The 27344-nt window shown below is 34.8% G+C and overlaps 1 protein-coding gene across 2 annotated transcripts in view; it reads right to left on the reverse strand.

Moving 5' to 3' along the window:
• Window positions 1-6118: 6118 nt before the first annotated feature.
• Window positions 6119-27344, reverse strand: part of IQCB1 (IQ motif containing B1) — a 60746-nt gene continuing 39520 nt past the window's right edge. Inside the window, exons 11-15 of one of the 2 annotated variants that reach the window (XM_012780520.2) lie at window positions 22426-22568; window positions 20699-20847; window positions 16206-16337; window positions 8048-8204; window positions 6119-6964 (exon numbers count right to left, since the gene is read on the reverse strand). In XM_012780520.2, the coding sequence (XP_012635974.1) occupies window positions 6738-6964; window positions 8048-8204; window positions 16206-16337; window positions 20699-20847; window positions 22426-22568 (808 nt within the window). In that variant the 3' untranslated portion in view covers window positions 6119-6737. The remainder of the gene's footprint in view (window positions 6965-8047; window positions 8205-16205; window positions 16338-20698; window positions 20848-22425; window positions 22569-27344) is intronic. The other variant, XM_012780519.2, reaches the window with a different exon arrangement.

Below are 27344 nucleotides of genomic sequence, written 5' to 3' on the forward strand. Positions count from 1 at the left end.
TTAAGATAGGCAACAATATCTGCATTAGATGTTTCAAAGGTTAGGTAACCATCTATCTGCAGTTTAGAAAGAAGACCAGAGGAATATTAAGGCCCCTATAAGCTGTATGTTCCTGATGTGTGTCAGAAAGGAGAAGAGAAGTAACAGATTTTCTCAGTGGCTCTGCAGCCCACCCACTAGCTCTGGATTCTGGTGTTTACCCCTCTGTCATCATCAAACCACTGCTGAGAGCAAAGTTAAATTGAAGAAAGCGGAACGAGCCAGCAGGCATAGCCCCAGTGCTTAGGCAAGGGAATGCAGGAGAGAGCAAGACAATGAGCCCCAACCCATTCCCAGACCAGACCCTCGGAGTTAAGAGAGAGAGAGACAGAGAGACAGAGACAGAGACAGAGACAGAGACAGAGGGAAGAAAGAGGGAGAGCGTGTATGAAGGAGAGAGACTTTGGGTAAGGGAGATAATAGTCTTTATAAATAGTAGCCATACTGGTTGGAGGAAAAAGACACAAGGATCTGAACATAAATTCATAAATTCCTGGGCCTAGTTCCAAGTTTTTTTTTTTGGCAGCAATAGGTCACAGTGAATGAGACTAAGAGGAAGAAAATGATAGCACACTCTCATCACATTTTCACACGCAGTCTCTTTGTGCACTTGAAGCCTCTCACACAGATGCCTTGAGTATCCCATGCCCTCTGCCTGCATAATCAGAGACCACTCCTTACCCTCTACCATCTCTTGTCCTTCTTCCCTGTTTCTGGTTCTATTATCTATTACGCCAGTGTCTCTCCCTGGACAACAGCAAAATCCCTCCATCTCTGTCACTTGGAGTCAACAGGCAATCCCTAGCTTTGTCATGACCATGGAAGCTTTGAGGCATCAGGAAGAAGGAAGAGGAGGAGGGGTGGGGTAGGCTTTGACTGGCTAGTGGCTGTCAAACCTTGGTACAGAAAAGGACTCAGTTGGGAAAAGAGGAAGCAGAAAGGGCACAAGACAGGAAACAAAAGGGAAACTTTCTGGGCACGTTGCTTTGGCTGAAGAATGCATCAAAAAGAGAGGGGAAATCTGAGTTTGTCATTGTTAGCACCCTGTTGCTAGAATGTTGAGTCCTAGGCCAAGTCTCTGAACACTTCACTCAGCGTCTTCCTATTCAAACATTAAAGTGACTTTAAAAACAAGCAAAATCACTGTGTCTCAGTGTCCCAGTTTCTTCATCAGTACAAAGGGGATAATCATAGCCAGAAGAAGGATATATGAAATGATAGATGAGAATGCTTTTAAAAACATTCTAGAGAGATGCAGGGGATCACAGTATTATATGTGAAATCCCTTGCCTCTCTGAACAGATAAACCAAATTTTTCTGTGCTAAGAATATAAAAGAAATGTAAGGTGGAGGATACCTATAGAGTGACTGTAGAAAAAGGGGGAAAGCAGAAGGTAGGAAAGATGCACCATGACCTAGATACTTTCTTATGGCATTAAGTTGTGACGATCATTGGGTTCACCTCATTTATTTCCTGTAGAGATGTTTCTTCATTGTTTGATGTTCACTGTCTTTAAACATGCTGTTTCATACATTATTTTTGCGTTTTCCAGGTGGAAGGATAAATATAGTCCCTGGTACTCTATCTTGGATGAAATGGTTGTTGTCTTTACTAAGTTTTAGGGTGGTTTACGACACAGCAATAAATAACTGATAGTGAAATTGATAGCTAGATATGGGATGTTTCTATGAAAAAAATCCTACAATTGTGCCACTAGCTTAGTGATCAGGTAGCAGGCATAGGCTTGAAGAATTTTCAAGGAAATTACAAAACTGACAACTCATAAAGTGGTGAAACTATTTATACACCTATCACCTGCAGAAACTTGGCACGGTGAAAATTTATCTAGTGAACTTCAGCATATAAGCAATGACACTTACAAGAAAAAATATCTTACTAGATGAGTAACCAGGAACTGTAAGAAAATGATGAGCTAATGAGAGAAAAGGCAAGTTTGCAAGCATAATTTAAAGGGAGTATAGAGGGGCCAGGACAAATTTAGAAAACATAAGATTGCTTATCTCCCTTCCAATTTGGTAAAAGATTCCCACTGTCAAAATCAAGATTATTTACATTTAATGTATTATTGATATAATTGGATTTAAATCTGTCCTTTTTCTAGTTGTTTTATTATTTCATTTTATCTTCATTATCTTTTATTTTTTTTAGAGACAGAGTCTTGCTCTGCTGTCCAGGCTGGAGTGCAGTGCATGATCATAGCTCACTGAAGCCTCAAACCCCTGAGCTCAAGTGTTCCTCACCTCAGCCTCTCAAGTAGCTGGGACTACAGGCACATGCTACCATGCCCAAAGAATTTCTAATTCTTTGTAGAGATGCTGTCTCACTATGTTGCTGAGGCTGGTCTTGAACTTCTGGCCTCAAGTGATCCTCCTGCCCTGGCCTCTCAAAATTATAATTATAAACATGCAATTATAAACATGAGCCATTGTGCTCCACCTTCATAATCATCTTGTACCTCTTTTTTATTATTATTTTAGTGGTTGCTCTAGGGTTTGCAATGCACATACACAACTCATCATAGTCTACCCCAAAATATTATACTTTTTCACTTATAGTCTAAAAATCTTAACAACTCCATTTCCTTTCTTCTGTTTTTTTGGCCTGTTGCTATCATACAATTTACTTTTACATACTTAATAAACCACACAGTATATCATTACTGTGTCAACTATTAATAACTTTAAAATTTATTAAAAATAAGAAAAACTTTTATATTTACTTTCATTTTTATCACTTTTTCACTCTTTCTTTGTATAGATCTAATTTCCATCTTGTATCCTATTCCTTTCATCTGAGGAGCTTCTTCTAACATTTTTTATAGTGCAGATCTGCTGCCAATGAATATGATCAGCTTTGTTTTTCTGGAAAAATATTTGCCTTCATTTTCTGAAATAAATTCTTGCTGTAAATGAAATTCTGGGTTGATCATTTTTTTTCTTCAGCATTCATTCTAACGATATCTTCCATTATCTTCCCGCTTGTATAGTTTCTGATGAAAAGTCTACCAAAATTCTTATCTTTGTTCCTGTATATGTAATTTTTCTTTTTTCTCTGCTTTCATGATTTTCTTTTTGATTCAAACCAGTGTGAACATTATGTATTTGGGTGTTCTTAAAATTTCTATATTATTTTCTGTTATTCATCCTGCTCAGGGTTCTATGAGAATCTTGGATGTGTGGTTGAATTTTCAAAATTCATTGGCCATTTTTATTATATTTATTTCTGCTTCATTTCTCTCTCTTCTGTTTTCTGGGACTCCAGTTAAATACATGTTATACCATTTGATATTGTCTCATGGCTCTTGGAGACTCTGTACTTCTCCCCTCATGCCTTTGTATTCTTTTTTGCTTTCCTCTTGGTATTTCTGTTTGGAAAATTTCTATTGTCAAGTTTACCTATTCTTTACTCTTTATTCTTTACTCTTTTCTGTCTTGTTTGCTAATTAACTCATCAAAGGAATCCTTAACCTCCAATATTATGACTCCAAGATTATTTCTAGCATTTCCAGTTATCTTTTTTAAAAATAGTTTCTATGTCTGTAAAATTCCTCATCTGTTCATGCATGTTACATTATATCTTTACATTATATCAGTATCAGATTAACATATTAAATAAGTTAACATCCTTTCTGTGAGTTCCAATATCTGATTCTTCTCTGAATCTTGTTTTTCTCTTGACAAAAGATTCCTTTTCTTCCCTAGCACTTTTATGTCTCAATTTTTTGACTAAATTTCAGACATCATGTATAGAAGAACATAAAAAGACTGAGGTAAATACTACTTATGCCATATGGTCATGCCTTTTTTAATATCTGACAGTGAGGGGGTGTTGTATGATAATTTGTTTGGTTTTTGTCCCAGTTTCCTGGTACAGAGCTTCTAAACTTTTGAAATAGGATTCTTGAGTAACAGGAGTGTCTTTGTTCTTCATAATGGGTCCTTGGACCATACCTGAGTTTATGCCAAGGAGATGACTTAGGATGGGGGCTGAGTCATGCCAGAAAGACCAATCATGTATCATCAGTCTGATCTCCAGCGAGGGGAGTGCGGCTGGAGATGTAAGTTCAATTACATGATCAATGATTCAATCAATCATACCTATGAAATGAAGCTCCAATAAAACCCTGAATACCAATGCTTACTTGAACTTCCTGGTTGGTGAGCAGGATGATGTACCAGAAGCATGATGCATGCTGATTCCACAGAGAATGGGCACAGAACCCCACATTTGGGACCTTCCTAGACCTTGCCCTAAGTGTTCTTTATATGGCTGGTGCTCATTTGTATCATTCATAATAAAACAGTAATCATAGGGGTAATGCTTTCCTGAATTTTGTGAGTCTTTTAGTGAATTATCAAACCTGATGGGGTTGTGGGAACTCCCAAATTTGTAGCCAGTTGGTCAGAAGTGTAGGATCTGAAACATGTGGCTAGCATTTGAAGTGAGGACATTTTTGTTGGAGACTGTGCTCTTAACTTGTGGAGTCTGCATGAACTCTAGCTTGATATCATCAAAATTGCATTGCAGTATCACAGGGGAGTCAAACTTGTCACTTAGCTAGGTTTGGATTTTCTTTTTATCTTTAGCGCACCATAGGCTTCAAATTCCTTTACTTTTTAGCTATTACCTTGTGCTTAGAGTGGGATCTGGAAGCTTGAGTTTTCTGTATTCTTGCCCCTCACTTTCAGCCATTTCTGTATGCTTTTGTCACAGAGGTCTCTCTCCATGCACCTTTTCCCTAACCCAGTGTTAAATGGCTACTGTTCATTACTTGGTGCCAGGATTACTGTTGGGACAGAGGTGTTCTGTTGTTCTGATCCACCCTAAGGCTTAGGCCAAGTCTTTTCTCCTGCTGGTTGGGGGTAGTGCTTTCTCAGGCTTCCTATTCCTGTTCCCCATGGCAGTCAAACTGTCTTGTATCCGTGTTTGGTCATGGGTAGGAATTTCCTCTCCAGCATTAGCAGACCTCTGCTTTATATTGGCACAGGATTTTTGGACACAAGATCATTTCTTGTCCTTCTCCCAGAGGTGAAGGCATTTTGTTTCTATCCCTCCCTCAGTAACATTGGATCTCTCTAGGACTAGTGTTTCCTATCCTTCCCTCATTCCTTCCTTACATGCAATGCCATTTTGCACAAGGTTTTGCAGGTAAGAGAGCCTGCTGCCCCTGCTGTAGCAGCTTAAGGCTTTTAAAAGGCTTGGAGAAGCAGTTGGGGCACTGGGCACATCATCCTGTAGCAGCCTATTACTTCATGTTTGTGCCACTAAAGGAGTCTTTTCAGGCCTTCTGCCTTGCTCCCAGCCTTTTTTGTGAGCATTTGGTAGAGGTCCAAATTCTTCTTCTGCCTAGGGCTCCTAGATATTCTTAATGGACATACTAACCCACACTTGGCCTTTAAGAATTTGTTAAAATTTTAGTTGATTCTTCTTACCTAGCCATCTCTTTCCCCTGTGCTCTACTATAGATGAAATACTTCTTTTCACAGATACTGAGTTCCATCTCAGTTTATGTGGTTGGCTTGAGCCCTTGATGGGCTCAAGACAAATTATTGTTGTAGATTATCTGGCATTTTCGTTAATGTGGGAGCAAACTCTTGTGTAGCTTTCTACATTCTAAGTGAGACCAGACTCTCATCTGCTTATCCTTCCTTGCAAGTAAATTTTATACATTTCTTTTCCAATTATGAATGAAAATTATATTTGGACTTTGACTAGGATTTTACCAAAATTAACCTTGGGAGACTGGACAACATTACACTACTTGTTCTATTCATACAGAAACACTGGTATTTCCTATTCATTTATACAAAGAGCACCCTCTAGGTTCCATATAGTATGGAGTCATGATTTGTTAATAATTTCAACTTAAATTCCATATTGTTACAAACACAAATTGAGGTAGCTTCTGGTATTAAAACATAATTAAATATAGGGAAATCAGAAACTATGAGGCTGGAACCAAATAATCATTTAGGTACCTAGGATCATAATAAAAATTAAACATTATATTTAGCTCTAAGATTCCTAGGAGAAAAGAGAAAAAGGGGAGCAGTGAGTTATACAGTCCTCATAGTTTAATAGAAATAATGTAATTTTATCTGGAGAAATTTTTGTTACATTGAATCCTAGTTGGATTCTTTTGTGTGTAGTTCCTTTTAGAAATAACAAAACAGAAAATGAGTTCAACCATTGTTTTATAGAAAATAGTAAAATGTCCTTCAACTGACTATTTCTTTCGTCACCTTAATAAAGGCCAAGAAAACACCTCCTATATTAATAGGAAAATAGGAATACTAGAACAAATGTAAAGAGTTGAATAATCCTGACAAGTTTTTCAAATCAATTGTTGAAAATATTTATTTATATAAAACCTTTAGTTGGAAAACAAAAAAGAAAGAAATATCACATTTTATATAAATAACAGAATACCACACTGAGTTTAGTTCCACAATAAAAGCCACACAAATCTGTGTGTATGGCCAGGGATTGTGGTATGGAGAAAAGAAAAAAGGGAATTGAGAAGGAGGTAGAAGATAACTCGTTGCTTACTGCAAATCTTGTTTGGAGAGGAACCTTTGGAAAATGATGAGTTTGGATAGCACTATCAGCATGCCAGAGGTTGAACCAATGTAAGCTTCTAAAATATAAGATTTGTATCATTTCTTAGGGTAACTTGCTAAGGTGGTTTGGTTCCACCAATAAATAAAGTTCCTAATTCTACATTAAGCTCATCCTTTGGAACATTCTCATCTCCTGGTTCTTCTCCAAGCTTCTTCCACCAGGGTGCCTGCATGTGTTTCAGGGTGGTGAGATGGGCCTCCTTGGCCTTGGCTGCCACAGGCCTGGATCTGCTTAGGAAGAGATCAGGATCTTTCCCTTCTGCCTCTTTCAGACTTGGTGCCTCTGTAGTAAACAGAAAATAAACAGGTAAGTGGTAGAAACTTGTGCCAAGCAAGCACAAACTGGGAAGCTAAAGTGCTGGAACTCTGCTATAATAGGCAGGGACAGGATTCCAACTCTGAATTTATTATCATTGCTAACTGTGGATGGTATGGGACTATTCAAAAGTTGCAGCTGTGGCTGGTAGCAACACTCCCACCCCCTGGCCACTTCTATGTTTAAAAGAACAAAAAAAGATGTAGATTTTTGTTAGATGGTTTATTTAAAAAATAGGAACTTTAAAAATAATAGTGGAACCTCATCCTATAAGTGAGAGGCTCAGTTTCAGTCACTTATCCAATTCAAAAATCAAAATTCACAAATACTGACCATTAAATAGAGAACTCTGGCCCATTCTGACCACATACACTAATGGAAATTCCAGAGCCTGATTAAAACACTGTGTGTGGCTTCATGGATGAGATCTCTCATTAAATGGATCAGTGGTTGTGATACACCAATGAATTAATTTTACTTTAGCACTTTAGCTATTATCATAATATACTTCTAAAATATTACCAAAAGCTTTTAAGATTACATAGCAGAATCTGCATAGAAGGGCTTGCCATCTTTGAAATTAATAACTTTGTTTGAGCTTATACATATGAATCATGGCAAGGCTGGGGGAAGCAGGCAAGAAGGAAGTTATAAAATCTGCATCATTTGAAAACAGTGTCTGGTATGCTCTAGATCAGGGGTCCTCAAACTTTTTAAACAGGCCAGTTCACTGTCCCTCAGACCATTGGATGGCCATTGGAGAGTGCAGCGCACATTCTACACATGTGCACTGTGGGCCCAGGAGGAGTTGGCTGCTAAGCAGGAAAGGCAATGGCAGCAAAACACCCGGCTGGATAAACGTCCTTGGCTGGCCACATGTGGCCTGTGGGCCGTAGTTTGAGGATGCCCGCTCTAGATGCAAGAAATTTCCTGAGGATAGGAGATGGGCTAAAAAGAACATTAATAGTGCTTTCTTTCTGAAGATTTTAGATGTCATAGACCTTGAATAGGTTGTTCCCTTTAGGAAACTAAAATGGAATGAGCACATACTCATTAGCTGTTCAATATTAGTGCTGATTTGAGCCATCAGAGCCTCTCTGTGCTGCTGGGCTCTCTCTTCTAGGGCCCTGCCCATAAAGTAGTGTTGCAATCGCTCTTGAGCATGGGCATGGAGCTCCTTGCTGGCCACATCTGACATCTGAGAGCCCTGGGAACACAGGAAAGAAAAACTTGTTACAGGGAGATCATATGTATCAACGTCTGTTTTACCCAACCACTTAGCAGAGGTTCTAGAATGCTTAGCTGTCTCTCATTTTATCAATTGAATCTTATACTTGATGTCTCTACCTTGTATTTTTGTGCAAATATTAAATAGTCTTTTAAAAATAGCTTTAGATAAAAACACAGGTAGGTAAGTTTCTTCTTGGTATGCTCCCATACCTCACTTTCTCAGACAACATGATATTAAGGGAGAAGAGAGAAGATTGAGAGATCACAGCGAAAATTACAAATGGTTTGATAGAGACACTGGCCTCAAAGAGATGTGACATGGCCAACCCCTTTGTTCTGGACACCATCTGAAAGACTATCTTCTTATCCCATCCCCACTCTCAAACTTATCTCAACCATAATGTTATAACTGCTTCTGATTTCATAAAACAAAAGACAAAATCAGCCAAAGGATCATGTTCTTGCCTAGTCAGCTAATTTAAGGGTAACTTAAGTGAATAGTTTGGACAAGAATAAAATAATCTTAACTTTGGAACTGATAAAGATTCTGACACCACAGCCTTCTCAAATATTCCAGTTCCCGGATCTTGGATTTGACTCTGTTCTACTTGTTCCAGCTAATACCTTACTTTTCAGCCATAGAATCTTTTTTTTTTTTTTCTTTTTGGCCTAAGTGTTCAAGTGAAACAGCCGAGAATCTTCAACAGTTGTACCAGAGTGTGGCTAAAGCAACACTTTAAAAAAAACAGGAGTATACATCAGAATTATATATAGTATATCACAAAAAAGAGAGATCAAAGACCTAAACATAAGAGCTAAAGCTATAAAAACTCTTAGGAGAAAACACAGGGGAAGCATCATGACATTGGTTTTGGAAATGATTTCTTGGATATGACATCAAAGGCATAAGAATCAAAAGAAAAAACAGATAAAATGGACTTCATTGAAATTAGAAACTTTTGTGCATGAAAGGACACTATCAACAAAGTAAAAAAGCAGCCCACAGGATGGCATAAAATATTTTCAAATCATATATCTGATAAGGGATGCATATCTAGAACATAAGAACTACTAAAACTCAACAACAAAACAACCAGATTAAAAAATGGACAATAGACACTGCAAAAAATGGCATGCAAATGGCCATTAAACACATGAAAAGACATTCAAAATCTCTAATTAGGGAAATGAAAATCCAATCCACAAAGAGATACCACTTCACATCCATTTAGCTACTATCAACACCCCCCCTCGCCCCCTCAGAAAATAACAAATGTTGATGAGTATGTGGATAAACTGGAACCCTGTGCCCTACCGGTAAAAATGTCAAATGGTGTAGCTACTATGGAAAACAGTATGGCAGATCCTCAAAAAATTTAAAATAAGAATTACCATATGATCTGGCAATTCCATTTCCAGGCACATCCCCAGAAGAATTGAAAGCAGGAACACAAATAGACATTTGTACACCCATGTACATAGTGGCACTATTCACAATAGCCAAAAGATTCATCAAAGGATGAATTGATAAACAAAATATAGTGTGTGTGTATATATATATGTGTGTGTGTGTATATATACACACACACAATGGAATATTATTCAGCCTTTAAAAAAAATTCTGACACATTAAAACATGAACTTTGAAGACATTATGACAAGTAACATAAGTCAAATATGATTCCACTCATGAAGTATTCAGAGTAGTCAAATTCATACAGACAGAAAGCAGAATGGTGGTTGCCAGGAGCTGGGTGGAGGGCAAATGGGGATTTAATGTTTAATGATACAGTTTCAACTTTACAAGATGAAAAAAGTTGTGAAGATGGATGGTGGTGATGGTTGCACAACAATGTGAATGTACTTAATGCCACTGAACTGTATATTTAAATATGGTTAAAATGGTAATTTTTACATTTTGTATATTTTACCACATTTAAAATAAGTAAATGAAAATATAGATATATGAGGTCTCACAAAACTTACAGAGCTAGAATTTCTTGGGGTATGTGTTGCTTAAATTAATGATTAAATTTGTAAATGATTAAAACTGCTAAAAGCAATATAGTTCTCTCTACAGAGTTTCAGAGAGGAGGCATGCTTCTGTCTCTCTCCATTTTATTTCCGCTCACAGGAAAGGATTTCCAGCTGTGCTTCTGCCCCTCTCTCTAATTCAGTTCTGGTTCTTGGCAAAGGGGAGAGTTGCTAATATGATCGATCAGAACCTAAGAGATTCACTGATTATTTTATTTGAGGCCATGTTGATAAGTCCAGGACCCCTAACTTTTTTTTAAGCATTTAGGTTAAAAAAGTTTTAAAAATATGCAGCTTTATTGAGGTAAAAATGACATGCCATAAAGTACAAATATTGAAAGGGTACAATTTTCTAAGCTTTGACATACATAGATACATGTATACATCTATAAAACCATCACCACAATCCGGATAATGAACATTCATCACTATCAAGTTTCCTTACCTCCTTTTGTAAATCCTTATTCTCATCTTTTTCATCCTTCCATCCTCCTCCCTCCCAACGACTGATTTACTTTCTATTACTATAGATTAGTTCGCATTTTTAGATATATTCTACTTTGTCTAGCCTCTTTTATTTGGCATAATTATTTTGAGATTTATCCACACTGTTTAGAGTATCAATAATACAAGTGTTTGTATGGACATATTTTATTAATGGCCAGGTTGATAAGTCCAAGACCCTATCTTTTTTTTTTTTTAATTTTTATTTCCTTTTCTCTGGGGTAAATACCTAGGAGTGGAATGGCTGAATCATATGATATGTGTATGCTTAATTTTATAAGAAACTGTGAAACTGTTTTCCAAAGTGGCTGTACTATTTTAAATTCTCATGAGCAGTGTAACAATTATAGTTCTCTCATGTGCTTATTAACCTTTGGTACGTTCATACTTCTAAATTCTTACAGGTGTGGAGTATCTTACTGTGGTTTTAATTTGCACATCCATTAATGACTAATGATGCATCTTTTCATGTTTGCCACCTATCTTCTCTGGGTGAAGTGTCTGTTCAAATTTATTATCCATTTAAAAAAATCGGTTCATAAATTTTTTTATTGTTGACTTTCAAGAGTTCTCTCTATATGCTGGATACAGGATGTTCTTTTCAAATATATGTTAGGCAAAGATCTCCCAAGTTGTGCCTTCTCTTTTTATTCTCTTAACAATATCTTCTGAAGAGCAGAGGTTTTAAATTTTGATAAATCTATCAATTTTTTCCTTTTTGGATCATGATTCTGGTATTGTATTTAAGAACTCTTTGTCAAACTCAAGGTCACGATTTTTCTCCAATGTTTTCTTCTAGAAGTTTTACAGTTTTGTATTTAGGTCTATGATCCATTTTGAGTTAAATTTTGTATATGAAGTGGTGTATGGATTCAGTTTTTTTACATATAGATATCAAACTGGTCTAGTTTCTCTACTGCATTAACTGCGCACTTCTACCAATAATAAGTTGGTCATATATATAGATTTATTTCTGGATTTGATTCTGTTCCACTGATCTATTTTTGTATCTTTAAATCAATATCACTGTTTTGATTATGTAGCTTTAATAATTCTTGAAACCAGGTAATGTTAATCCTCCAATTTTGTTCTTTTTTGCAGTTATTTTAGCTATTCTAGTTCCTTTGTATTTGCATATGAATTTTAGAATCAGCTAAATTTCTAAAAAAAAAGCCTGATGGGACTTTGTGCTAAATGATATCTTGTTGTTGATATTAGGGGAGAAGTATTCAGTCTTTTGCAATGAAATATGATTTCAGTTATACTTCATAGATATCTTTCATCAGGTTAAGAAAGTTTCCTCCCATTCCTAGTTTCTGGAGATTTGTTTGGGGGATGATGTCAGGACTAGGTGTTGTACTTTATCAAATTATGTTTCTGCATCTATTGATATAATAATATGGTTTTTCTTAGCCTGCTAATATGGTAAATTATACAGATTCACATTTGCAATTAAACTTGTTCATGATGTATTAACCTTTCAATATATTGTTGGATTAAATTTGCTAAAATTATTTTTAGAATTTTTAAATATATGTTCATGAGGAATATGTTCTGAAATTTTTTTGCTTGTAATGTCTCTGTTTTTGGTGTCAACTTTTCTCTTTTGCTATTGTTTTCTTTTATTGATTTCCCTTTGATCTTTCCTTTCTTTTGCTTACTTTGGGTTTAAATTGTTCCTTTTCTAGTTTCTTAAGAATACTAGTAAATATTCTACATATATTTCAGAAGACTGTTAGTTAAGGTCTTTTTTTTTTTTCTTAAAGAGACAGGAGTTTCACTATGTTGCCTAGGCTGGTGTACAATGGCTGCCATGCATTGGCAGCAATAACATAAAAAGTTACCACTTTCATCTACATATTATTTATGGCTGCTTTGATCTTGTAACAGCAGAGATTAATAGTTGTGATAGAGGTCATATGACCTATAAAACTGAAAATATTAACTATGTGGTACGAGTTACAAAAATCAATTATATTTTATAAAGATTTAAATGATGATGAATGATGATGAAAAAGTCTTATACAGCAGGTTCTCTTTATCCATGCTTTTGTTTCCCATGGTTTCAGGTACCTATGGTATAGTACAGTAAGATATTTTGAAAGAGAGAAAGAGAACATATTCACGTAACTTTTATTATAGTATACTGTTATAATTTTTTATTATTAGTTATTGTTAATCTCTTACTGAGCCTAATTTATAATTGAAACTTTATCATAGGTATATATACATAGGAAAAACATAGTACCTATAAGGTTTGGTACTACCCAAAGTTTCAGGCATCCACTGAGACACATCCCCTGAGGTTAAGGAAGGACTACTATATATTTGCCCATGTACAGCCATGCATTGCTTAACGACAGGGATACTTTCTGAGAAATGTGTCATTATGTGACTTACTGTACTTACACAAACCTAGATCGTATAGCCTACTACATACCTAGTGTACATACGTACGCTATATGGTATAGCCTATTGTTCCTATGCTAAACCTGGACAGCATGTGACTACACTGAATACTGTGGGCAATTCTAATGCAATGGTATTGTGTATCTAAACATACAAAAGGTACAGTAAAAATAAGGTATTATAATCTTATGGGACCACTGTTGAATATGTGGTCCAACAATGACTGAAAGGTCATTATGTGGCACGTGGCTATAGTTACCATTTCCAGTGCTTTTAAGCTATGTAAAGCCATATTTTCTCTTTTCATTTTTAACAGAAATGTTAAATCCTTTACAACTTAAAGGATTCAACATTTTTGGTAGTGTTCGTGTCCTGGTGATCAAGTCTTTCAGCTTTTGTACCTCTGAAACAGTCTGTATTTTGTCTTTGTTTTTTTTAATGACATTTTTGCCAAATATAGAATTCTAATTAACAATTTTTTTTCTCCTTTCAGTACTTTTAAAAGCAAGTTGTCTTCTTGCTTGCATTGTTCCTGTTGAGAAATATTTTATTTTTATCTTTGTCCTTATATGACACATTTTTATTTTTTGTTTTTAAGATTTTCACTGTATCACTGGTCTGAAAACTTTGATTATGATATTCCTTGGCATAGTATTTTCATGTGCCTGTGTCTTCATTAGGCTTGGGTGAGGGTTCAGGGTTTATCGTTTTAAGTTTATAAAGTTTTTTTTTTGTTTTTTCTTTCATGTATATATACATACATATTTCAAAATATCATAGGGGTACAAATATTTTTTGGTTACATGGATCACTTAAATGTTTTTGGTTACGTGGATCACTTTTGTAATGCCTGGATCATGGCTGTAAGTGTTCCCATCACCCAGATAGTGTTTGTTGTAGGCCTTAGGTAGGTTTTCACCCATCCCCTCTTTCTCCTCCCCCCTGCTTGATTTCCATTGAGTTTTACTTCCCTCTGTGCACATGTGTGCTCATTAGTTAATTCCAATTTAATAGTGAGAGTACCTGTGGTGTTTTTTTTCCATTCCTTAGATACTTCACTTAGGATAATGGTCTATGGTTCCATACAAATTATTGCAGAAGGCATTAATTCATCCTTTTTTATGGCTGATAGTATTCCATGGTATACATTCCATGGTACCACATTTTGTTAATCCATCCACTCATGAATTGATGGGCACTTGGGTTGATTCTACATCTTTGCAGGTGAGAAAGTTTTGGTCATTATTTTTCCTCCACATCTCCTTCAGAGACTCTATTTATCCATTTATTGGGCTACTTAAAGTCTCATGGCTCAGTAATGTTCTTTTCAAATTTTTTTCCTTTCCCCCCCACCATCTGTGACTTATTTTGTATGGTATCTACTACTCTGACTTCAACTTTATTGATCTTTTATCCAGCAATGTCTAATATGTTACTAATTTGGTCCAGTGTATTTTTCATACCACATTTTAAAGTTTTCATCTCTAGAGGTTTGATTTAGGATTTTTTTTTTCCACAATTCTACTTTTTGAAATTGTTATAATATGTTTTAATACCCTTCTTTGCTAATTTTAACATCTGTATAAATTCCTGGGTTGGTTTGATCCTTACTTGTAATGTTTTCCTGCCTCTATTAATGCCTATTAACCTTTGATTGGCTGCTAGATACTGTAACTTTTATCTTGTTGGGTGCTAGGTATTTTGGTATTTTAAAAATCTTGAGCCTTTTTCTAGGATGCTGTTAAATTACATGAAAACATTTTGATCTTTTTGGCTCTTGATTTTATGATTTGTTCAGCAGAATGGAGCAGTATAGGCTAATTATATTCCACCATTTAGGAAAGATCTTCCTCAGTACTTGTCCCAATACCCTGTGAATTACAAGTTTCTCCAATGTATTTGATGGGAGCAAGCACTATTCCTGGACCTGTGTGAATTCCTGGCACTCTTCCTTCTTATCTTTTCAGATGACTATTCCTTGGCCTTGGGTAGTTTCCTCACATGTACATGCTGATTAGTATTTTGAAGAATACTCAAGGGGTACATTCTGCAAATATTTGGGGTTCTCACTCTTTGCAGTACTCTTCACTCTGGTACTTTTATCCCATGAAGTCTAGCTGCTTTGGTCTACCCAGACTGTTAGTCCCATCTCAACTCAGGGATTCCAAAAGCGCTTCCTCTGTTCCTCTTCCTTGAGCTATGGCCTAGAAACTCTTTCAAGGCAGTAAGCTGGGGCAATTATAGGGCTTACTTTGTTCCCTCTCAGATATTATTTTTTTATATTATTTGATGTTCAGGGTGTTGTAAACCATTGTTTCATATATTTTATCTGTTTTTGTTTGTTTGTTTTTCTGGTTGTTTCAGGTAGAAAGTAAGTCCAGTTCCTGTCACTCCATCTTGGCTGGAAACAGATGTCAGAACTTTTTTTTACTGTCAACTTCTATGTGATAATCACAAAGGGTCTAAGATACAAGGGTAGTCTTTTCCTCCTTTTTTTCTTCACAGACTCACTTTAGTGTATGGGTCCCTAAATTCAGATTAGTAGTAGGAGAAAGTAGGAGGCATTATTATATCTCTTGGATTGAGCTATCTAATTCAGTTTTACCATTGCTCTGCTCTGGTGGTTACCAAATACATACACAGCAATTAATATATTTGTACTCTGCTTTCCATTTGCATAGGTTTTTTTTTGACCCTATACAAATGATAAGCAACCATAATCACAACAAAACAGATGTGAAAAGTTCAAAATAGCCCATATTTTACTGTATTATTGCAAAAGAAGCAATGACCAAGACTTGTTGCTGTAGGTATGGGAAATAACTGATTTAAAGCAAAGTCCTCTTCATCAATGACTGTACCTCTATAACATGTAACTATAAAAAGACTCAGAATCCATTAACTCTATGGTAAAACCACTCCATTACCCTGTACCAACAATAAACATAGAATATATATGAGATACTGCTTTGTTGGTAAATATCATGCAGTGGAATAATGTAACACTGATATGGCACAGAAGCCTACATACTGGATGTCTTTTGAGATAGTCATCTACTTGGTGCTTCAGTTCAACTCTGCGTGCATCAGTGAGTTCTTGGAGTCCTTGCCCAGGAGCAAATAGTTTCTTTTTCTTATGACACTTTGCTAGGAATTTAAGAACCTGGAAGGAAAAAACAGGAGGTCTGTGATTTTTCTTTCCTAATAGAACTATTGTCTCCCAACAACATACGATAGTGACAACATTGCAACAGTAGTTAATTCTGAGTGTGAATGAGGAGAGGGATGGGATTGTGACAGGGTGAGTGAGGAAAGTGATTTTTTAACTATGTATTCTTCTATAGAGCTTTAATTTTTTACACGACACATTCACAGATTATTTGTACAGTAAGCAATGAAGAGGAAAAAAAAGGAAATAAGCATTGAGCTCTAGTTTCAATTCTAGTCCCTGATGGTTGTGGGCAAGTTACTTGATCTCTATAGGACAGGTTCTATGTCTATAGAAAACAGGGACCTTAATTCTATGTAGCCTACAGGACTATAAATATCAATGAGATAGTATATGGGGAAAAGCTTGATAAATGATAAAATATTACAAAATTATAAAGTATGGGGCTGTGACAAAAGCACTTTCTGAATGTTCTTTCCTCATGTCCTTCAGAGTGGACTCCTGGTAAAAATAAGAAATCTTTTAACAGGCATGATTTGGGAAAAATTTGAAATTATTCCTCCCAATTTTTTTCACTCTTCTCCCTCCTTTGTAGTTTTACTTTCATCAAAGTTACATATTTACATTGTCTAAAGCAGGAGTTGCCAAATCATGGCCCACAGGCAAAATTCAGTCTGCTGCCTGTTTCTGTATGGCTTGAGAACTAAAAGTGGTTTTTTCTTTTTCTTTTACATTTTATATATAGTTAGAAAATTCAAAAGGAAAAGAATAGTGACAAAATTATATGAAATTCAAACTTCAATATCTATAAATAACATTTAATTGGCACAATCCGGCTTAATTAAATTAACATTTAATTGGCTCATTTTTTATTATTGTCTCTGTGCTATAAACTGAAAACTTCCAAGAGACTACATGATTCCACAAAGCTTAATATTTTACTATCTATCCCTTTCCAGAAAAAGTTTGGTGATGTAATTCTATTACTTAAAATGTCAATTTTATAAGAGTTATTACCAATACAACTATAGTGCTCTACCTACTTATTGTGCTCCCCAACTCCAAAGGCAACAACTTTTAACTCTTTCAGGTTTTTCTTTTTATATTTAGCTCCATCTACAATTTATTGTGATTTTTTTTTCAGATATAGGTATTTTCTGTCAATCTTCTTATATGGAAGATAAGAATTTTCTTGTTCACTGCTTATACTCCTACATACCTTCTGTGGTTTTTAGTTAAAGCAATGTTCAATGTTTACATAATTATGATTACATAAAGGCTATTTACTTTGAACAATATAGTACACTATGATCACTTTTCCTTCCCTGTACATTTTCAATTTTCTCTGGGATTAATACTTCTCTTTTTTTCCTGCGCTCAGTTTTCTAGATACTTACTACTGATTACATTTTATAAACTCTCGCCCTAGTTAACCAAACATTAAAACACACTGGGCATTCTATCGAATTCATTTTCTTGCACACACATTTTCTGGAGCTTCTTGACCTGCTGCAATCTGGACTGACCACTCTTTATACCTGGGGCACAGCTTTCATCCTGCTGTCTCCATCACCATCTTCTTCGTGACTACTTTTCATCTTTTCCTTGTGTTTCCTGGATTCGACATTGTCTTCTTTCTTGGGTTACACTTGTTTTAGAGATTTTGTGATGCCTAAAAATGTGTTTAGTCTACTCTTACCTTTAATTGATGGTTTAGTTGTGCGTAGAATTCTATTTGGAAATCATTTTCTCTCAAACATGTGACAGTCTTACTTCAGTACTTTTTAGCTTCCAATGTTCCGGTGGAGAAGTCTTTTGTTCCCAGGGTATTTCACAAGATTGTGAAATAAATGTAAGTATGTTACTGTCATTGTATTGGACATTTACATTGGTCCTTTTAATCTAAAATAATGACATTCAGTTCTGGGAAATTTTGAATTATTTGATTTCCTCTCTTCTGGTTTTCCTGTTCTCAATTTCAAATGTTTGGACATTTGACCTCCTGGACTGGCAATCTTTTTTTTGCCTTGCTTTCTATGAGATTTCCTTAACTTTTCACCTCAATTGTTTTATTATATCTTTCAGTTTTTCTGTCAAATTTTATTCTATTTTCTCCCTTTTGTTCCATGTATTATTTTCTCTCATCTAAGGAGATAATTTTTTTTTCCTTATACCTGCAATGTCTCTATTTCTATCAAGTGGTTTTATTCTGTTTGTTTTGGCTTTGGCTTTCCTCAGATGTTCAGTGATACTTATCTTTCAGCTGATATTTAAGTGTAGCCCTAAAAACCTGTTTAGAAAATTCCCCTTATACTACTGTTTTTAGTATGGTACTAAGCCTTCTACTATGCTTGCCTCCTCCTGTTGAGAGACTCTCTCCTTTCCTTTTATTCTTTTCTTTCCTTGATTTTTCTTATTTGCTTATTTTTGGCAAGTTTACATAGGGTTTTCTCAATTTTTAGCTACTGGAGAAATAATGTTTCTGCTTTTGCATAAAGTAAGAGAGGAATAGAAGATAGATAACAGTTCTGGCCTTTCTTTTCCTGCCAAGGATACTAATAACCAGTTTGGGGCATGCTCATTGAAAAATATTCCTATTCCTTTCTATTACTTTCAATGAAGCTAATGAATTATTTCCCTTTCTTTCTTACCAACATCAATTGCAGTGCTAACAGAAATATAATGCAAATTACATAGGTAATTTTAAATTTTCTAGTAGCTATGTTAAAAAAATAAAAAAATAAGTGAAATAATATTTTGCATATATTGAGTTATGTAAAATACATAGCTCATTCTAACTCAATATACACTAAATATTAGTATTTTATCATATAATCAAGATAAAAAAGTATCAATGAGATACTTTATACTCCTTTTTTAATACTACATTTTCAAAATCTGGTGGGTACTTTATACTTATAGCCCATTTCAATTTGGACTAGCTACATAACAAGCACTCCATAGCCACATGTGCTTAATGGCTACTGTATACTATAATATACTGTATATATATACTGTAATAGTGTAGGTCTACAGTGTGTGTTAGAAAAGGATACTTTAAAAACATGGCAAAATGTGTCCTTTACTGACCACCGCCCTATTCTAATTTTCTCTACTACTTTCATTTTCTTTCCTCTGTGTACTTTCCCATTTTTCTTTTCCATTTTTGAAAGTAATCCTTTTATTTCTCAAAGGAACAGTAGACAAAGTCGGGTTATCTCATTTTATTGTAGAGGGCCCCTTTACAAAGTATTGGATTCATCTGAATCAGGCAAGGTAGTAAATTAATTTAAATCAAGGCCCAGTTAATTTTATGGGCAGGGAAGACTTTAAAAAGGAGGTAGCCATGAGGTAAAAAGTATTATATTAGGAAGGAGACAAAGTTTCCTCCTAAGGAAGTACTTCCAACCTCAATGTCAATGGGTTAATCCCCAGATGGCCTTGTTTAGCAGAGGATAATATCAGGAGTGTATGTGATTCAGTGAAGGTACAAGACTGTTTGTTGTAGATACATCCTGAGATCCCCAGATGAGTCTGGAGAAGGAAGAGGCAGACATTCTTTCCTATTTCCCTCATATCTATTCTACTGTGTTTTTTTGATTAACAAAAAAAAAATCTTTGTAAAAAGCTAATAACAGAGACTGTTCAAAATCTATCACAATGAAAAATTTAAATTGACCTAAAATTTCAATAATAAGGGATTAAGTTAAATGCTAAAGGATCTAAAATCCTAATATGAAAACTAACCGTATATAAGGGAATAACTGGATATTAGGAAAACTAGTCATTAAATTAAAATAACAGCCTTGTGCTATACTTTTCAAAGGCAATAAAATATTACCATGCTCTAGATAAATCATAGGAAAATTATCATTTAAGAACACCATTCCACAATTCCAAAGTATAATGATCTAATTATACCCAATACTTCATCTATGCATTAAAAAAAGTCAAATATGACAAGCTGAACTTGCATAGGACTTTGTAATTTACAAAATACATTCCCATAAATTTGATCATCTGATCCACATAACAACTGAGTGAAAAAGGTAGGGTAAACATCCATTCATATCAATGCTGAGAGCTGACAATAATAAATAAGACTTAGTTCTTTATTCTTAAGGAAGGTGCAGCTCAAGTAAGAAAGAAAAAAGTTAATAATAACAACATTACAGTTTGGTAAATGATGTACAAAGTTCTATGGCAGTGCTAAGGACTTAGTGTCCAAATCAGTCTGGCTAGAGGTAAGGTTTACTAAGGCTCAGGAAAGCTAAGCGACTTGACTAAGGCTTTATTTATAGCAGGTTTGAACTCATGTTTTTGCCTTTTTTTTTTTTTAACTACATCAGACTCACTGCTCTTTGAAGTGTGACAGCTGCTTTATACTCCATGAGAGATGGCCTCTGTTGGTGAAAATTTTTCCTTTCCCTGTACCCTCTCCAATGTTTCTGGATAATCAATGCTGATTTCTCTTCTATTTCCCGATTGTGTTTCTCCACCTGACCTAAAGAGATGACAGACACTATCACAACATACTCACTGCCATGCTTCCTCAAATTCTGGAATCAGGACAATGGTAATACTAATAATCTTGTCTTTTTATTTTTTTCAATATTATTCACTAATTTTTCTAATTCTATTATTTTATAATGGTTCTAAGATTCTAGAAATAAAAGCTTTCCCATTATGCAGCTTCTTTAGAGAAAAGACTCATAATATTTTTGTAGCACAGTAATGAACAAATAGCTGAAAATATAACAGCAAGGACATTTTGGAAAAAGAATAAGTGCATGATTAAGAAGCACCCAGTACCAACAGAGGGAAAGGGCAAAATGTGTGTGTTGCCTACTTTACTCTATGTGCTTTCAAATTTTTCTTAAGTCATTCAGTTATACAGATGACTTTCTTTTTACCTTCTTGGAGTGGTCAGCATATAGCCAAGGGTTCAGAAGAGATAAGTGATAGACTAAGGGCAGTAGAAGGTAGTTGCAGTGAAAAAAAAGGGGGGTATACTTGAGTATGAAAAAACTGATGGATTTAATCATCAATGGAGCTAACGGGAAAAGAACTATAGGATGTCTCAAATGGGAAATTAAGTAGACTGTTGGTCATTACCTGAGATGGGGAATAAAGGAAGAAGAAATCTAGTGGGTAAGATAATGACTTTAGTTTTTGGGATACCTGTGGATATTTAAACAAAGCTATCCAGTAGGCAACTGGCTACATAGCTGTGCTGGGTAACATAGCAGACACTAGCTATAAGTGGCCTCTTAAATAAAAGTAAAATTAAAATTCAGGTCTTTGAGTACACTAACCACATTTAAAATACTCAATAGCCATCTGTAGCCATTGTCTTTCATATTGGATGGTACAGATATAAAACATTTCATTTTTATAAAAGTTCTATTGGGCAGTGGTGCTCTAGAGCTTAGGAGAGGAGGTGAGGATGGAGATCAGATTTGAGACTACTTAGCACTCAGCTGATAGTTGAAGGTATAGTTATGAATAGGATAGATACCTCAGGAAGAGCAACATGAGAATTATGGGGTGAGGATGGAACCCTTGGAAATATCTATATTTAAGGGAAAGGGAGAGAAACAAGGAGGTAGTGAAGGACCCTGGGAATAAATAGTAAGAAGGGAAGTAAAAGAATGAGAAAAGAATCTTGAAAACACTCAGACTTCCCAGATCATACTTTATTATTAACTTCAGTTCAGGCTGTCAAAGGTTATGTCACAAGATTAGTAGTAGGGTATAAGTAAAGTTCTGATGGCAGAATACAGTAATATTCTAACTCCTAATTGTGTCTCTGACAGCTATCTTTATGCATACATTTTTATGTTTCATTAATTTATTTAAAAGATAAGAAAAGAAAAACTGGAGGGGAGATTGCTCATCTAGAAACAGAAAAAAACAGTAACTTTTTTAACTCAGGAGATTTAATAAGGTTTATTTGGAAAATGGAGAAAAAGAGCAAAGGTCCAAATTAAAAAAAAGAGAAATCATCAGGTGGCTAAAAATTTGGTTTGTTTAAAGATAATCTACATATTTTTTTATTTATAAAGTTGATACTGTCACCTACCTGGATGAACTATTTCAAGCATACTCAGCCGTAATTCTCGGGAAAGTCTCATGGCTCTCTGTCTTTGAAGCTGTAATCGTAATCTGAGGTCCTCTTCTTCCTTCTGCTTCTTTATCTTCAGCAACATCTTTGTTCGTTTAGATCTGTGATGGAAACATTAAATGCCTTATACACAATTTTCATAAATCATATATCCATTCAAGAAATATGTGGAAAAAATGTTTAACCTCACTAGTAATCAAATAAATACAGACAGAATTTTTTTTTCTTTTGAGACAGGGTCTCACTCTGTCACCCAGGCTGGAGTCCAGTGGCATGATCATAACTCTCTGCTCACCCAGGCTGCAGTACAGTGGCATGATCATAGCTCTCTGCAGCCTAGCACTCCTGAGCTCAAGCAATCGTCCTACGTCAGCCTCCAGAGTAGCTAGAACTACAGGCGTGCACCACCATGCCTAGCTAATTTTTTTAGTTTTTGTAGAGATGGGGTCTCACTATTTTGCCCAGGTTGGAGAAAAAAAATTTTAAGATAATTCCTATTGTTATTAGGGTATGATGAAATAAATTGTCATGTGCTACTGCTCTACAACTTTTCTGGAGAAATATTTGGATATATGCATCGGAAGTCCAGAAAAATATTTGAAATATATATATCAAAAGTTTTAAAAATATTGACCAATTAATTCCATGTCAAATAATTTTCTTAAGGAAATAATCAGATATGTATGTAAAGATTTATGTTCAAGGATGTTCTCCACAGTATTACAACAGTAACAAGTTGAAAACAAACTATATGTCCCACAATAGGGAGTTGGATAAATAAATAATGGTTCACTTAACCTGATGGGAATCTATGAACTATGAAAAAATAAAATGTTTAAAGAATATTTAGTGACATGAAAATATACCTACAATCTAATGTCAGGTGAAAATAAAAATCAAGATAAAGAAGAGTGAGATCCAAATTGTGTTTAAAAAGTTCATATTTACTTACATAGGGAAATAAATGATTAAAAAACATTAAAATTTCAACAGCAATTTTTACTGCATAGAATGATTATGGCTGATTTTTATTTTCTTCTTATATTTGCCTTTTCTCAATTATTTAATAATAAACATTATTTTTATAACTGGCTATGAAAATTTTTATGTGCTACAAACATTTTATTTAATTATCATTTCTGTATTATCTGCTTCTATTCACCAACATTTCTCCCATAGCCATTCCTACCCAGTTTTTGTTGCTTCCCATATCATTATATAAGGAGACCACAATTATTACTTTATAGTAAACATACTAAAAATGCCTTCAGATACCTATAGAAAAAGAAAACAAGAAGGATAAAAAGAAAAGAGAAGCAAAATATACTATTTATTTTACCTCTATAGACTTAATTTACAAGTATGCTTTCTCTCAGATCCCTTTATTAGAATTAAACTGCCAAAAAATGTGGTCCCTGAGTTGTCGCTTTGTACTTTTAACAGCCAGATTTCATAATAGTATAGTTACAGAGGGTTATTATGATTTTCAACTCAATTTTATTTGAAAAAGAAAAACCAAAGACAACCTACAGAATGGGAGAAAATATATGCTCTCTACACATCCAATAAAGGTCTGATAACAAGAATCTATCTAGAACTTAAAAGAATCAACGAGAAAAAAATCAACCCTCTCAATAAATGAGCAATGGAAATGAACAGAATCTTTTCCAAAGAAGATAGAATAATGGCCAGCAAACATATAAAAAAATGTTTAACATCTCTAATCACTAGAGAAATGTAAATCAAAACCACCATGAGATATCACCTAACCCCAGTGAGACTGGCCTCTATCAAAAAATCCCAAAACAACAAATGCTGGTGAGGATGTCGAGAGACAGGAACACTCTTACACTGATGGTGGGACTGCAAATTAGTGCAACCTCTGTGGAAAAGAATTTGGAGAAACCTCAAAGAGCTAAAAATAGAAATACCATTTGATCCAGCAATAGCATTATTAGGCATCTACCCAAAAGAGCATAAGACATTCTATAATAAAGACATCTGCACCTGAATGTTTATGGCAGCACAATTCACTATTGCAAGGATGTGGAAACAACCCAATTGCCCGTCAATTCATGAGTGGATTATTAAAATTTTATATATGTATACAATGGAATATTAATCATAAGAAATGAGAGTGATCTAGCACCACTTATATTTTCCTGGATTGAGCTTGAGTCCATTATCCGAAGTGAGGTGACACAAGATCAGAAGAATGGGCTCCACATGTACTTGCCATCAAATTGTTACTGACTGATAAACACTGTGGTGCTCATATAGTGGTGGTGTTCTCCAGGAAGTAGGGAGTTGTGGGGGTAGACTCACAACTGAGGGATGCGGTAAGCATTGTGGAGGGGAGGGGCGTGCATCTAACCCTTGCTAGGGAGAGGCAAAGATATAAAATGTAACCAAAATGTTTGTACTCTCATACTTGCCTGAAATAAAAAACAAAACAAAACAAAAAACTGTTACCTAATGTATTGTAAGTGAACACTATTTACACATTTGTAAAATAAAGATATTATACTGACAAAAAATAAAAAATAAAAATAAACTGTTTAGAGAAGGAAGACTGAGAAAATTATTTTAATCAAATTTTGTACAGGTGTAATTGCTTGTTTTCCCACAATTTCTTAACTTCCATCAATCATAATTTAAGTTTTCTTTGTTCTCCTCTTAGATCAAAGTTGAGGGTTTATTTGTTTTGAAATTCCTTTCTTATCTCTATTATCCAAGGTAGAAAAGACCTCAAAAATGTGGATGTGTGCCAAAAGGAGATGGGGTTCTAGAGAGGATGCAGGGCTAGTTGAATGGTTTCTAAGTGTTTCTTGCTTTTCCTGAAAGTTGACAATTAAGTAGGTAAGGGTCTCTCCCTTTCTAAAAGTAGCAACTTGCCTGTCCTAAAGAACTCCTACTCTAAAACTTCTGGGTTGTATAGCATGTAGAGAATAATGTTTTGTCCTTTACCACTTATGGAATGTAAAACAGAACAGGCTCTAAGCAGTGTCCCCTTTCAAACTTACTTTAAAAACTCCATCTCTGTTTCTAACTTCTAATTGGTTATTGATTATAACATCTAATACTGCATTATCAATATTTTAAATAGACTATTAGTATAAGAAACATGGTAATCATTAAAATTACATTGGTGAAACATTTACTGTCATAAATCTAGGTTTGGAAAATAACTTAGGCATACAGGCTATGAAATATGGGAAGATGTAAATTCTACGGAGCATGAAGGTAGAAGTAAAATAAGAACCAGAAAGAAAGTAGAAAAGAGAGGTTCAGTGATTGAAATAATGATTGCAAGTTATAAATAATGTGTGCTTCTTGGATTGATATGCTTTAATTTCAAGTTTAAAAACATTTATTAGAAACTGATGTGATTTTGAATGTTATTTCTCCTACCTAGTAGTAGGTTATTTTGTTAAGAGTGTCTATAATCACTCAAAACTTAGAAGATTATTCATCCACTGGTTTCTTTGCAAGAATTAGTAGGCATTTGATCATCTGGCATGTGTACTGCACTTCTGAAAAGGAAATGACTGATTGGATATCATATTCTCAATTTATATAAGTACTAAATAGAAAATAAAGTTTTTGATCATCAGTAATGATCAAATAAAAAAGAAAGAGCCTTAGGAAGGGTGTGACTATAAAAGAGTGCCTCTTGCTAAATCTAAAGAACATTGATCAGTCTGGACCCATAAATGTGACTGGTGGGCCATACCTCTCCCAAAAAACATGGGAGGAGGAAATTACTCTGAGATAATGACCTGACCACAAAGAGACAGAAATAATTTTTGCAGAAAGCCCAGCTACAAAGGAAGCAAGAGACATTTGCATAAACTGCAACTGACAGAAGATGAAAGATGCTGAAGCCTGGAGCAAACTTGAGGTTAAAAAATTAAATAGAACCCAAAATTAAAACTGTAGTTTAGTGTATTCTAGAAGCTCAAAGTCAAAATATTGGAAAAGAAACAAACACATAATGTGAGATTTAAATCATTTTACCTTCACAGCTTATCTTTTTTAATGGAAATATCTAAAACCAGTCTGGTTTTGTTTCATAAAGATAATAACGGAATTTCTATTTTAAAATAGTGCAATATCAATTAGATTCCATAGGTATAATTCTAAGTGGACAAAATCTATAATTTTGGGATACTTTTAAAGAAAGATTTTAATTCTGAAAGATAAATAAATGGGAAAATCTGGCAACTAAACCTTAAAGGTCTGAATCCATGGTAGGGGGTATCTTTAAATGTTAAGAGGCTAGATAGCTGAGGATGACAGCAGGTAGAATCTAAAAGTAATTACTCTATCTGAGTTCACCACAGAGGGCAATACCAAGAACACCTCAGACTCTTTTGAACAGAAGAATATACACTGTGACTCAAAAAATACTCAGTATTTCCCAAATTTATTTGACCACAGAAATGCTTTAAAAAAAAATTTTTTTTTTTTAAGAAACAGCTTGTAAGATTGCCAATAAACTAAGAGCAATGCTAGATGAATAATACATGCCTTGCCTCTCATGAGTACTATTTATTTAATACATCTGTTTGACTAGATCTATAAATTTTCAAGGACAGAAAATGTGCCATTTATATTTCTTTCCTCCTACAATTTTCTAAGTGCCAGGTAATATGCTAAAAACTTTTGTTATCTCGAATCTTATGTTCTCTCAATATTTTGAGTTATATAAACTATTATTCCCATTTTACAGATTAGAAATTTGAGTCTAAAAGAGGTGGGCAACTTGTCCAAGGTCATTTAGTTAAGTTGCTAAAGTATGATACAAATTCAATCCACCCCCTGACATATACTATGCACTTGATACTCTTTAAAAAATTAATACTTTACTTTGCTAA

Source organism: Microcebus murinus, chromosome 1, assembly GCF_040939455.1.
Source record: "Microcebus murinus isolate Inina chromosome 1, M.murinus_Inina_mat1.0, whole genome shotgun sequence".
In the NCBI taxonomy this organism is placed as follows: domain Eukaryota; kingdom Metazoa; phylum Chordata; class Mammalia; order Primates; family Cheirogaleidae; genus Microcebus; species Microcebus murinus.